Source organism: Diospyros lotus, chromosome 14 (genome assembly GCF_014633365.1).
Source record: "Diospyros lotus cultivar Yz01 chromosome 14, ASM1463336v1, whole genome shotgun sequence".
NCBI classification, from domain to species: Eukaryota; Viridiplantae; Streptophyta; class Magnoliopsida; order Ericales; family Ebenaceae; genus Diospyros; species Diospyros lotus.
This window is the reverse complement of record NC_068351.1, coordinates 5,140,989-5,153,872: the sequence shown is the minus strand read 5'-3', so window position 1 is coordinate 5,153,872 and position 12,884 is coordinate 5,140,989. Positions and strand designations below refer to the sequence as shown.

Below are 12,884 nucleotides of genomic sequence, written 5' to 3'. Positions count from 1 at the left end.
TTGTTCTATTTTTACTTCAAGACTTGAAGCATTAATGAGGTTATGGGTTTATTTTAATTAACATATTTATTTGTAATTTCATATTTTGTGAAAATGTTTAGAAATTAAATGTTAATTGGATAGAATCGAAACCAAATCGAACCGATGTGATGGATTGGTCATGGTTTGATTTTATATATATAATGGTTTGGTTATGGTTCTTATTTTTTTAAAACGATTAAAAATTGTTCGGTTATTGAATTTTTATGGAACCGAACCAATCTGAACCATTGACACCCCTTGATTTAGTGAAGGAAAATAAAATTAACAATTTTTCATATCATCTTATAAAATAATATGAAATCTTCTCCTACTTTATATATTTCGGAATCAAGTTATCAAAGCAGAGTATATATAAGAAAATAAATTAATAATTTTTCAAGTCGACCTTAAGATTTTAGGTATCCTAAGCGAAATTTTACATGTGATTCCTAAAATCTAAACATATTATATATTTTATTATATAATATTATATATATAAGTGAGCTTACTAAAATTTTATATGAGGCTTCCTATTTTTTTATTTATTTATTATATAATATTATATATATTTATATAAGTGGCAGCTCGTTACCTTATTACATCAAATCTATTATGTTGTCAATTAATTAAGACTTCTTTTTCTGTGAAAGTCATATTTCTTTTTTTCATGAAAATCATATATTTTATATATATCTGTATAAAATATAAGAAAGAAAATGGGAAAATGGCTGATGATCCATAACTTTGACTATCCTCTTACCTTTCCTTCAATCCAACTCCACTCTTAAAAGTCTCTAAGCCATTCATTCCACTTCTCCATCACTCCCAACAAAGAAAAGAAAGAAAAGTTTCCCTCCATACAAACAGTTCCAACCCATAAAGATTTGAATATATTTTACGCCGCCTCTTGGCAAATTTGACCCCAATTCTACAATCTCCACTTCATTTGCCTTCCTCATCAAGCTCCACAGACCTACCCACAACAATGATGGGCTGCACTAACAGAGACATCTCAACCATGAATCCCCCTTTTAACAGCCCCGTTTTCTATCCCATACAGAGGGGAAGAAGATACAGAGGAAGAGAGAGGGGTGGGAGATCAGCTGTCCTTGTTGGTTGGCTGTCTTGGCGACTGGGTTCTGGGGAAGCCTTTAATTGCTTGCCGGATCAGGGGGATTGAAGATCACTATTTCTTCAATGGAGATTGGGGTGCCTTCAAATGTCAGGCATGTAGTACATGTCACGTTTGATCGATTCAATGGGTTTCTTGGTCTACCTGTGGAGTTTGAACCCGAAGTCCCCAGGAGACCTCCAAGTGCCAGGTCTGAACAAATTGAGTTCAAGTTATATGCACTCATATTTTCTGGTTCTTTTCTTGGATAACAATGGTGTTTGATGATATTAATCTGTGAGGTTAATGATTTTCTTTTTCCACTGCTAGTTAATAAGCAGTTTGTAGATTCAAATATTGGGAAGTGGGGATGGGTTTGATCACAGGACATTTACTTTATAGGGTTTCCTAAATTGCTTCCCTCTCAGTTCTATTTATTCCTTAGCTTGGAATTTGTTTCCATCTATGTTAGGAAGCTCCAATACCACTTGTTAGGATCAGATCTCACACACTGAAATTTAATATGGTTTGGTTTCAAACACCTGTGCTCAAGATCTCACAGTTATAGGAGAAATCCACTCAATAAATTTCTTGTATGGAAAAAAAACTGCAAACCTTCCCATGACAGTTTTTATATGGACACACCCTAAGCACACGGCTCCACTGACCTGGCTAGATTATCTCTTAGGTTTTAGAGGTATGGTTTCTTAAAATCTATGCTAAGGGGCCTATTTATAGGCAAGAACCACATTGAATTTTTTACACCTGGAATAAGTTTCCCATACACACATAGATTTGGCTTTCCTAAAAACTTAATCCCACCTAGTTTAGGGTTTGAGGAGTTATCTAACAATACTTCCCTCAACTGAAACTCCTGAACCCTTTGGCTTTATCAAAAAATGAAGTTTTTCCTTTACCCAACAAAAAAAGAAAAAAAAAATGAAGCTGTTATTTTCAACTCAGGTGATCTAATTTTACAGTGCAGAATTTCACCAAGTCCAGCAAAATTAAGCCAGACAAAGAGAAACAAATTTGTATGTGCTCATATTGTATTTTTATTAATATGTTACTGTGCTATCAGTTCTGTTACTTTTCATATTTCTATTTTTCAAAAACAATTATTGGCAGTCAATATTTTAAAAGCATGGCGACCGCCGGGGGTGGGGGGGTGGGTTTCATTATACTTGCCTAAGTTTTACCCGAGATCTCATCTCTCAGCTGGGATTTCTTGTGGAATTCATGTTAGGCCAGTACTATAGGGTTTCACTCATTTAAAAAAAATGCTTTCATGTATTTGGCACATACTCAAAAGAAATTCTCAAGTCTGTTTTTAGTATTTCTATTTTTGCCATATTCTATGTAAGATTTCAAAGCATGGCTCCTAGTCAGCTCCCAAAAATTCCTGGGTAGAAGGGAAGAAGGGCAGCATCTGGATATAAGGGAAAACCTTTTCTCTCTTTATACATCTTATATTGTATATGGCCATTGGTAGAGATGGTTGGAAGTCTAGAATCTATGTTGCCAATCCCACCTGGTGGGATTAAAGCTTGTGATTGTGTATACATCCTGTATTCTTGTCTTTGACATGTTGTGCTTGCCACAATCACATTGCATCTCAGAAAAGATTGGATCTGATTTGTGGTGAATTGGATCCCTTACTCACACCCAACCAATTTGAAAACTCATTTTTGTCTGTTTGCTTTCTTTGCTACTTGTGTTTTCGAGTCTGATGTATGCTGACATCATTCTTCTCCATCGTCACAGTAGTTTCTGCCATGCAGTGTATTTGTTATTCATGTCTGAAATATATGTGTTCTGCATTTGTTTTGCTTTTTCTTTTGCTCCTGTTTTTTCTTAAGAAACATCCATCTGTTGACCTAACATCCTTCATCTGTAGCACTAGCGTTTTTGGAGTGTCAACAGAATCTATGCAGCTTTCTTTTGATTCCAGAGGAAATAGTGTTCCCACAATACTTCTGATGATGCAGCAACGCTTATATATGCAAGAGGGATTGCAGGTGTGTGACCGAAGGACTCTTGTCCCCCTTCTTCCTATAAACAGTCATCTCAAATGCATTTCGGTTTATATTCACAGGAATTTCTTCTTAAAATTAGGTTTTCATTTACAGATTCTTTTGATCTTTTAACTTTAATTTGCAGGCTGAAGGAATCTTTAGAATCAATCCAGAGAATGGCCAAGAAGAGTATGTTAGGGAGCAACTGAATGCAGGAGTGGTGCCGGATAATATAGATGTGCACTGCTTGGCAGGTCTTATAAAGGTAGTTCAGTCATATATTAACTATTTATACTGTGGACAAATTTGTTAAAAACACTCAAGAAATAGTCTCTTTGCTAAGCAAGGGTAAGGTTGGGTGCAATTGATCTTCCCTATAGCCTGAGATGCGGGAGGCTCATGCACTAGGCCCACCTTTTTACGCAAGAGATAGACTGGGTGTATGTCGATCCCAAAAATATACAACAATAGCTATTCACCCTCCCACCCTCAGGCTAGAACCTCCAGCTCCATTCCTGAATCCTCACTAATTATTGACACAATGATCAAATAGACTTGGGATAGTAAACAACAATGACAATGAACCTACAAGAGTAACCCAAGCCAAAAGAAACAAGAGTAATCTCTATTACTAGAAATCAATTAGCAACAGACAATATTATTCATCAAAATTTGTCCTTAAATACTTCACTAAAGGATTATTTATAGACAATTAATAGATAGAATGAGCGAATAAAGGTAATCCTAATCTAATTAGGATTCTAAGACATAAAAGAAATTAAAAGAAACTAGGAAATAAATTAAAATAAAGAAATTAATAAAATAATATTAATTTTTACTTTTACGCCTAAAATATTGTTTCTTGAAATATTTGTCTCTATGATCTTCATCACAATGAATTTCTGAAGTGAAGTCAGTTAAATGATTGATTCATGACTTCTCTTCCCAAGCTTTGATATTCTCACTTGGATTTGAGACCTTTAGAGGGCAACTAGCAAGCACTCTTTGATGGACAAGCTCTGTTTGTGTGACACTGCTCTTCTTTTGTAAAGAAAATTCATAGAATGTGGCCTAATTGTCATGTGCTGATGTCTTTTCAGGCATGGTTCCGAGAACTCCCAAATGGGCTGTTAGACTGCCTTCTTCCAGAGGAGGTAATGCAAGCCCAGTCAGAAGAGGAGTGTGTTCAGCTTGTGAGGCGCCTTCCACCAACGGAAGCTGCTCTGCTGGATTGGGCAATTAACCTAATGGCTGATGTTGTTCAGCTGGAACTTCTAAACAAAATGAGTGCACATAATATCGCTATGGTGTTTGCACCAAACATGACCAAGGTGAGTATAAGCTGTTCCAACTTACAACCGCTAATCTCTTCTCGTTTCAATTGCTATGCATAAAGTGAGTGTGTGTGTGTGTGTGTGTGTGGAGAGAGAGAGAGTTTTCTACTAAGGCGGAAGTTAAATAATCCACTTTACCGTCCTTCTCAGATTATCAGTATTTGACCATGAATTGATTAGCTTCCAGCATCAAACTGCCAAATAATGCACTACATATGATGAGTGTCCATCAGTTCATAGCCATTGCTGTAACTGGTTTGCGAACCCTTTGCTTACATTGATTGCTACCTATTCAATTGATTCTTTATAGCTAAGAGCGGGTGATCGAATCACATTCAGTTGAGTTTCTGGTGGAATGATAATTTTATTAACTTGATGCTGATTGCAGATGGCAGATCCTTTGACAGCACTGATGCATGCGGTCCAAGTGATGAATTTTCTCAAAACTCTGATTGTCAAGACATTGAGGGAAAGAGAAGACTCTATACTTGAATTTGCTCCTCTATCCCACATAGAACCTTCTGATAGGAATGGCCACCACAGCCCTCTGCAGCCAATATTTGAGGAGGTTGAGGAGGGGAATGAAGAGGATCAAGTCTTTGTAGCCTATGAACCCTCCTTGGAAAGCGCTTCTCACCCATTTCAGGATGACCCAAAAACTGAAAACGAATCTCAGGGTTTGCTGAACTCCTTTGATAATACCTATCCAGTTGGAACGCAGCATTTGCTTGAAAGCTGCCCCCGCAAGGTTGTTAACAAAGTCGGGGTTCTGGTAAATAAAATTGAAGAGAGTGGTTCTAGCACTAGCAGTCTGTATGGAGGGGCTCCATGGAGCACTCAAAAGAAGAAAACCGGCCAGTCTAATACCTCAAATCTCAAGAATACACCTGAAAGAGTTCAAGCAGGGTCAGAGGCTCGGGTGGGGACAAGACTGGAGAAGAGCCGGGGAACGACCATTGTTAGCTGTTTAAATTCAAGAACCGAGCTGCTTGAAGCTTGGCGATGAACATGATTTCACAGCTGGTGGAACAAGCCACTGAATTTGCTTGTCGCTTGGAGAGATTGTGTATGATTCAGTCATGTTCTTAATATATTTCTGGTTGAAACTTGTTTAAATGAACAACTCCTGTTCACATTTGACCATTACAACTGTTCTGTATATCAAAAGCTACTGCTTTATCTGCTTGTGTAAGTTCTCTATTCTGGTTCACTAAAGTCATGAACCTAAACAAACTGCGGACAAATGCAAGCTCTTCTAAGCTCATCTGCATCTGTTCGTTCCACATTGTTGCATGATTATCTTTGTTCCATATTTATTGCAGAAAGCGAGTCAAATAAGATCTTGTCACGAAAAGGTTTACCATCATAAAATAATATCAAATTACTTGAATAGTGTCACGATCTTCTCGTGTCTCATGAGTAATTGACTCCGTTTGTTGCAGCTTAATTAAAGAAATTATAGCTTCTAACTTATCAGATTATAGCTTCTAAAACTTAGAATAAGTTGTGAACTTGTTTGTTGTAACTTCTCAGAAGTTGTAGTTAAATAATTGTGGTGTTTGATACCATAAGCTATAAAATAACTTATTTTTATATAATTGTCCATAATACTTTTAATAGTTATAGAATGATAATTTAAAAATTAATTAGTATATATGTATATGTTTCAAGTGTTATAAAAAAATTAATTGGTGTATAGAGAGAGAGGGAGATGGCGAAAGAGAATAAGAGATCAGAAAATAGAGATGGCGGTGGAAAAGAGAGACCTTTGATTACGTAGACAGAAGAGTAATTCTTTGTTAAAAACATGGGCATTGTCACAAAAATATGACGTTTAATCAGAAGTTGTAGAAGCTAAGGTACCCCAACTATGAAAAAATCAGCTTTTACCTTTTCTAAAAGTTAATAAAAACTATAAGTTAGATTCTACAAGCTAAAACAAACATTACATTTTCATTTTTTTGAAACTAAAAGCTAAAAATTGTAACTTTTAAGCTGCAATAAATAGGCCTAATATTTTAAAATCTTATATATGTATATAATATTTTATAGTTGATCAATATGACACATAACATTTTTTCTCATGCAAAAATAAGATTTATTGTTATGCTAATGGAGTGGACAATCTCATTTTGGCTCAAATTTATTTTAATTTTAATATATTCTAATAAGACCCATAATAATAATAGTAGTAGAGCAACGTTAAAGTTTTATCTTAATACTGTTTTGTCATATGCTCACATACTAAAAATAATTATAATAAAATATAATTATCTCAATTATTTATCTCGACTATATTTTAATTTGATCCTAATTATTCCATAAGATCTATAATGATAATAGAAAAACATATTTAATTGGTCTCTTAGTCATATTTTGTTGTAAACTCACATCCCAAAAACTACTGTTCCGCATAGTTCACCTATGGCAGACACGTGTGGCCGCAGGGGAAATTCGGTCATTTCACAAGTTAGTTAACTACAACAGCTTTTCCCGGGCGATTTGGCAAGCCGAAAAAAGAAACTCGTGAACGTGAACGACAGCACTCTCTCTCTCGATCCAAAAACGGAAAGCTTTCTGGATTTGCCGACACGTGTCCGTGAACCATTCCTCCTTCAATAAATCATTTCATTGAAGCTTATAGATCTGTTTTTTCTCTTCTTCTCTGGAACAAAGAGACCGAGTTTCCGATCGAAAGAAACAGTATTTTCCGGCCAAGGAAGAAACGAGATGGAGGCTACGGGCGGGGATCTTTCAGGTTCTAATCAGCCTTTTCCGGCCGTCGACGTCCGGAAGGAGTTGAATCCCGGCCAGAATAAGAAGTTCGAGGTTGATTCTGTGTCTTCCCAAGTGGCCGCCTCTAAGGAGATTAAGGTACTATTTCCTGGCGATTAACGCCTTTAGATCTGTAAGTTCGAACTTGTTCTTTGCTCTGTTTGAGATGCTTTCTCCTTTCCAAACTTACCAGACCTATTTTCTCGGAAAATGATGTCCATTAGAAAGAATTTACCTTAAAGTTTACAAGAAAATTAGCCCTAAAACTGAAGGGGCCTTCAGTTTCCCCCCTTAAATCATCAATTAGCAATGGTTTTATTAGTTTCCAAAATGTTGGTGTTGAAGGAACAAGCGGAAGCGGCGAAAGCTCAGAGGGAAATGGAGAAGAAGGATGCGCTTCAAACCCTAAAATCTGCCATAATTGTTTCAGGGATCGTGGTGGCTGTGGCTGGGGCAATCTTCGCCATTACCAAGAAATTGAAAGAGAAATGAAGCTTAATTACGATGGGATCTTCTAAAAAATCCCAGCCACTTTCCCCTCACATTTTTCTTCTTTGTATTTCGTTCGATATTGTTTACAGCTCTTGGTATTAATTAGCATTTCCATATATGCTCATATCTGTTTCTTCATCCACATTAGTTGTTTCTGTGGCTGGATCATCAATGGATGAACATGAACCCAGTCCAACTATCTTTGTTAAATGTACTCACAGAATTGATATTAAGATCATGAAATTATTAGCACTTCGTAGTTTTCTTTTTTTCTCTTGTGATGTGAATTCACATGGCGGGCACTGGGCATATAGCCATGGTTGTGCTTTTACAAATTTTTTGCTGACATGACATGTTCATGCTGACTATGTTCAAAGAAACGAAGTGGAGCCCCCGGAATAGCTCCGCCCAAAGGGACTATGCTGTGGGGTGTTGTTCTTTGTGCCATTAGATTTAGTGTATGAGTTCTGGTCATGGGAAAGCTCAATAGTCATAGTGATCCTAAAAATTGAAAATTATTTGTCGCCTTTATGTTTGCAGCAGGACTAGGGATCGAATTGGCCACTAAGTCCTCTGATTTATATCTCTTGCTAATATCATGAGGCCAAATAAAAGAGGACGCTCATGATGGTGCGTTAATAAAAAAAAAAAAAAAAATGAAGTGAAAAACCTTATGTTAATATTGGAAGAGAATTATCTCATAAATCAATTATTGAGTTTCTTGAAAGTGTTTCTAAATCTATTCCTATTAAACCAACTAAGGTGAGGTCATGGATATAGAATAGTCGTTTGATTGAAGGGTGAAAAGTAGGGTGAAATTTCAATTCTCACTCCACCTCTTAGAAATTTCAATTTCTTGATTTCAAGGAAAATTTTCACTTTTTGAACTAAGATAGAATTCAAATTTTATGAAAAAAAAAAACTGTTTGATGGAATTTTGTTTTTTATTCCGTTTAAAAAGAAAAATCAAAGGATTGTGATTTTTGGTCTTATCAAGTAGATAAGTAAATAGTTTTACATGATAAAATTTCTATTTTACTCTTGCTCATTTTTAATATTAGACATGACCTAATTATCTTACTCGATAGTGTTAAATATCATCGTCTAAAATTAAAAATCTATTAAAATTAGGCAAATTTAGTAATTTCACCAATTATCGTCTTAACAAAAAGTTTCAAATATTTTTACTTGACTTGGTCTCTAAACAAAAAAAAAAAAAAAAAAGTTGTGCTCTTATAAAATTCTTTAGTGTGTGTGTGAAATAGCGAAATGGTATTTTCTTTGGTAATTTCATTCATTATGGAACAATTTACACAATATGACTCTACATATTATATTATTATTATTTTATTTACAAAACCCACTGCCGCCAAAGCTTTGAAATAAATCGTCCAATTAGATTTGGTTCAGAAAAATGCCATTGTCGCAGGCATTTCTCCAAAATTGGGGGTCTCGCATAAGGGAGTTGGTGCATTTACAGTACTAGCCATGCGTACATCGGCAATCCTCCAGCATAAAGGCTGGTCAAGGTTGAGGTAATTTGGTAACATCCCCCTTATTCCGGTCACAACCCTAATAAGGATTGCGGACGCCCCCACAAATCAACCTGTCTTGTAGGGTTTTTGGAAACACCGAAGGGGGGCTGAGCTCCAACGAAATTCTCTGCATTGCGCGAGAGAAGTGTTATTTCTTAGGTAATTTCCTCGTCCCTATCGCGCTTTTTATCCCTCTCCACACACACAATCTTTTTATAGGGATATCTATTTGCACCTTGATTTGGGCTTTACTTTGCTCGTGATTTTACATCTCGCGAAAATATCCGTTAGTGTCGATTGTTTTAGGGAAGCAGTCGTAGATACTAGCTCCTTCGATGCGAAACAATTTGCACAGCTTGATTCAGAGGTTTGAGGATAATGTTTGATGGAACTGATTTTCGATTAGGGTTTTCTGTTCTTTGCTGAAATGTGTGTGTAGAACTAGTCATGAGAAATATTTGTGCTAAATATTCCTGGGACTAGTACTGAAACGGGAAAATAGCAGCAGAATGAATTGGATTTTAGATAGTTGTTGAAGTGAACTTTGAAGAGATTTTTAGAGCTTTGAAAATATCTGATAATTGGGAGGTTTGAAGATACTGTTTGATGGAACTGATTTTAATTAGGGTTTTCCGTTCTTTGCCAAATATGTGCAGAACTAGTCGTGAGAAATATTTTTGTTAAATTGGCCGCTGCCTGTGAAGGAAATGTGAGCCAAACAATTCGTGTGAAATCTTTGTGCGAAATTAGCCAGGGACTAATTTTGGATGTAATTGTTGATGGAGCTTTGAAGAGAGATTTAGATACAGGTTTTGGTTGGGATACATAAAACGCTGAAACTTTAAAGGGGGTCAATTTGAGAGTTATATTTGGAACTAGGCTAATTTTATCCAAGAACACTAGAAACTAGCTAAATTTGTAAGAACAGTTGGATTCCTGCTAGTTAATTTGAAGTCATGGCTGTGAACCATGACTCTACATATTGTATTATTACTTTTTATTTTTTTTCCCAAGCCTGTATAAACCAGCCCAAATTTATAAAACACGCTGTAGCAAAAGCTTTGAAATAAATCATGCAATTAGATTTCGTTCAGTTTGAACTATGGTTTGGACGATATTTGAATTAACTTCTTAATCCAAACTATACCAATAAATAATAAAACAAAATATATCTAATATATTTGAAAAGGGTGAAAGTCATGCAAAAACAAATGTTGTATGAATGCCCTTGCATATAAATTTAAAAGAAATATCACAAATTATATAAAACTCAGGTTTACAGAAAATGGTAAAAAAAATTAGCTGTATTATTGCAAATGTATGTTATATTATTATTTTATCAATATATATGTATATAATCTCAAGAATGAGAAATATTTTAAGCACTAGGAGGAATATTTCCAATCCTTTATTTGAGCTTAGGACCCACTATGAATAGGGGAAATATTTCAACATTATAAGGCATAGGGGTTTACTCAGGCCACAGGCAGAGCTTGATGTGCGTCCTGTGTGCTTTGAAGTATTATATTCTTGTAGAATTTTTGTATAAAGAATTACCATCAAATTATAAGGTAGTACTATGTTTGTAATTAATGGCTACCATACGGTAGGTTTTTTGTGTTTCCAATCTAAAAGTTCAGTTTGTATAGTACTACTTGGTATTACTCCTATGCGTTGTAGCCGACTTGTAAACTGAAGAAATTTGCTTTCTTCACTATTAATGAACTCTTCTTGAGCTTTTGAAACATTCTTCATGTTTCTTGTGTTTTGAAGGATATGGATACATCAAATCCTGCAGTTTTTGTAAATGTGGAGCTGCTCCGCCTCTATGTGGGACGGAAGGTCCGGGCAGTCATTCAGGTTGTGAGATCTGATGGCAATGTTGTTGTTGGAAAATCTACGGATGACAAACAGTTAATTGTAAAAGGCTCACCGCCTGTTCCTCTTACCACTTATGTTGAGGTGATTGGTATTGCTGACAGTAACCAGTCTATCCATGCTGAAATATGGACCAATTTTGGTGATACATTTGGTATAACCTCTGCTCTATTACATTTCAACCCTTGTTCAGTTATGTTGTCTTTGAAGTTGTTTTGAGAATACCAGTGACATTGCATGTAAAAATCCTTTTGCCACGGTGCTGTCTTCCCATTATCTACGGTGGTACTTGTTGTCATTTAAAGCACTTGTTGGAAGTGGAATTTGATAATATGCTTATATGCGGTGGAAATGTCTCTGTGTTGTTGTGCACCAGTGAAACTGCTACAGTCCAAACAGCCTTCTGCTTCCAGATTTTGGTTGCACACAATTTCTTTTTTCTTCATTTAGATGACAAGTTATCTTTGTATAAGAAACCTGATGGAGCTTGCTGTAAATTCGAACCTCTTATTTCCTTCTGTAATTTGTTAATTGATAAAAGTTGTTTTTCGTTTCTTCAACTTGAAATAAACCCTGAGTCTCCTACTTTCAAATAATAGTCTGCACCCCACTTTATCTTCCAGCAGGATTGTAGTCCTATGATTTCTGTGTGTTTGTGTTTTAAAAGCCTTGAAGCAGCAAAAAGCAACCTAGTTTAACTAATTTTAGCTCGAGTTTTACTGGAACCTTTTCCAATAAACAAATCTAGCTAGGTTTGTGTATATTCTTTAATTGGATTGATAATCCACTTTGGTTTGAAAGGCATATGTGAGTTCCTTTCCTATAGGATTTTCTATCTTGATGCCCCTTATCACCATATGTCTTCAGACTAGCAAGGCTTGGTGGTGGTGTTTGTTGTTGAACGACTTGGATGGAAGAATACTGTTCTGTCAAGAAACTTAAAAGTGTATTAATTGATATTCTCTCACGGGAAGTGCTGCTTGTGTGATGGGCCTTGCTTCCATTTGGGAGCGTAATTTATGCTGAAGTTGTTGTCCGTTAAACTTTTATCTTGTAGTTGACTGTTAATTAATCTTATTTTACTCTTTAATTTTGCGGCATTCTACTTCTGAAGGACCCTTTTCTCACTTTCCATTGCAGACACAAACAATTACAATCAGCTTTGCATACTGGCAAATGGAGAATACAAGCACTTGTTTATCTGAGGAAGCACAATGGACCTTAGCTTGTCTTTAGTATTTGAATGCCTCTGTAATGGCTTTAGCCTTTATGTCTTTTGGCGAACCATGAGCAGTCATTACTCTTGTTTTGTAGCCCTGGCAAGAAGGACGCAGTATTCTTCAATTTGAAGAATATACGTATATATATATATATATAAACAATTTTAATCTCATTTTGCCTGTCAATTTGCTCTAGTTTATCTTTACACAAAAAGCATGATATATATTGCGATTTATAATTGCATTTAAATTTTGAATGTGTCTCTTCTTTGCCGTGTTTTTTAACAACTCGTGGAAGACATTAGGTAAATATTGTTAACCTATGAGGTAAAGAGCTAGTGAAGAAAATATTGTACCAGTAGATTACGAGTTCGATACTCGACTTAGGTAAGGATTAAAGAGCCGTATATAATTTACCTTTTCTACTGCAATTGAGGGCACGAGCGATAGGGGATCACGTAAGGGCAATAATCGCTAATAAAGAAAATGTTGTGCTCTGGAAT

General features: G+C 35.7%; 3 protein-coding genes across 3 annotated transcripts; all 3 read left to right on the top strand.

Moving 5' to 3' along the window:
* The first annotated feature begins 1,176 nt into the window (after positions 1 to 1,176).
* Positions 1,177 to 5,810, top strand: LOC127790204 (rho GTPase-activating protein 1-like). Its single transcript, XM_052319504.1, has 5 exons — positions 1,177 to 1,343; positions 3,030 to 3,150; positions 3,293 to 3,412; positions 4,248 to 4,478; positions 4,870 to 5,810. The coding sequence occupies exons 1-5, from the start codon at positions 1,219 to 1,221 to the stop codon at positions 5,485 to 5,487; spliced, it is 1,215 nt and encodes a 404-aa protein (XP_052175464.1). The 5' UTR covers positions 1,177 to 1,218; the 3' UTR covers positions 5,488 to 5,810.
* A 1,251-nt stretch (positions 5,811 to 7,061) lies between these two features.
* Positions 7,062 to 8,017, top strand: LOC127790715 (uncharacterized). Its single transcript, XM_052320332.1, has 2 exons — positions 7,062 to 7,355; positions 7,602 to 8,017. Exons 1-2 carry the CDS (start codon positions 7,212 to 7,214, stop codon positions 7,746 to 7,748), a joined length of 291 nt encoding a protein of 96 aa, XP_052176292.1. The 5' UTR covers positions 7,062 to 7,211; the 3' UTR covers positions 7,749 to 8,017.
* A 1,264-nt stretch (positions 8,018 to 9,281) lies between these two features.
* Positions 9,282 to 12,554, top strand: LOC127789697 (replication protein A 14 kDa subunit B-like). Its single transcript, XM_052318649.1, has 3 exons — positions 9,282 to 9,442; positions 11,057 to 11,315; positions 12,302 to 12,554. The coding sequence occupies exons 2-3, from the start codon at positions 11,060 to 11,062 to the stop codon at positions 12,364 to 12,366; spliced, it is 321 nt and encodes a 106-aa protein (XP_052174609.1). The 5' UTR covers positions 9,282 to 9,442; positions 11,057 to 11,059; the 3' UTR covers positions 12,367 to 12,554.
* The last annotated feature ends 330 nt before the right edge of the window (positions 12,555 to 12,884 follow it).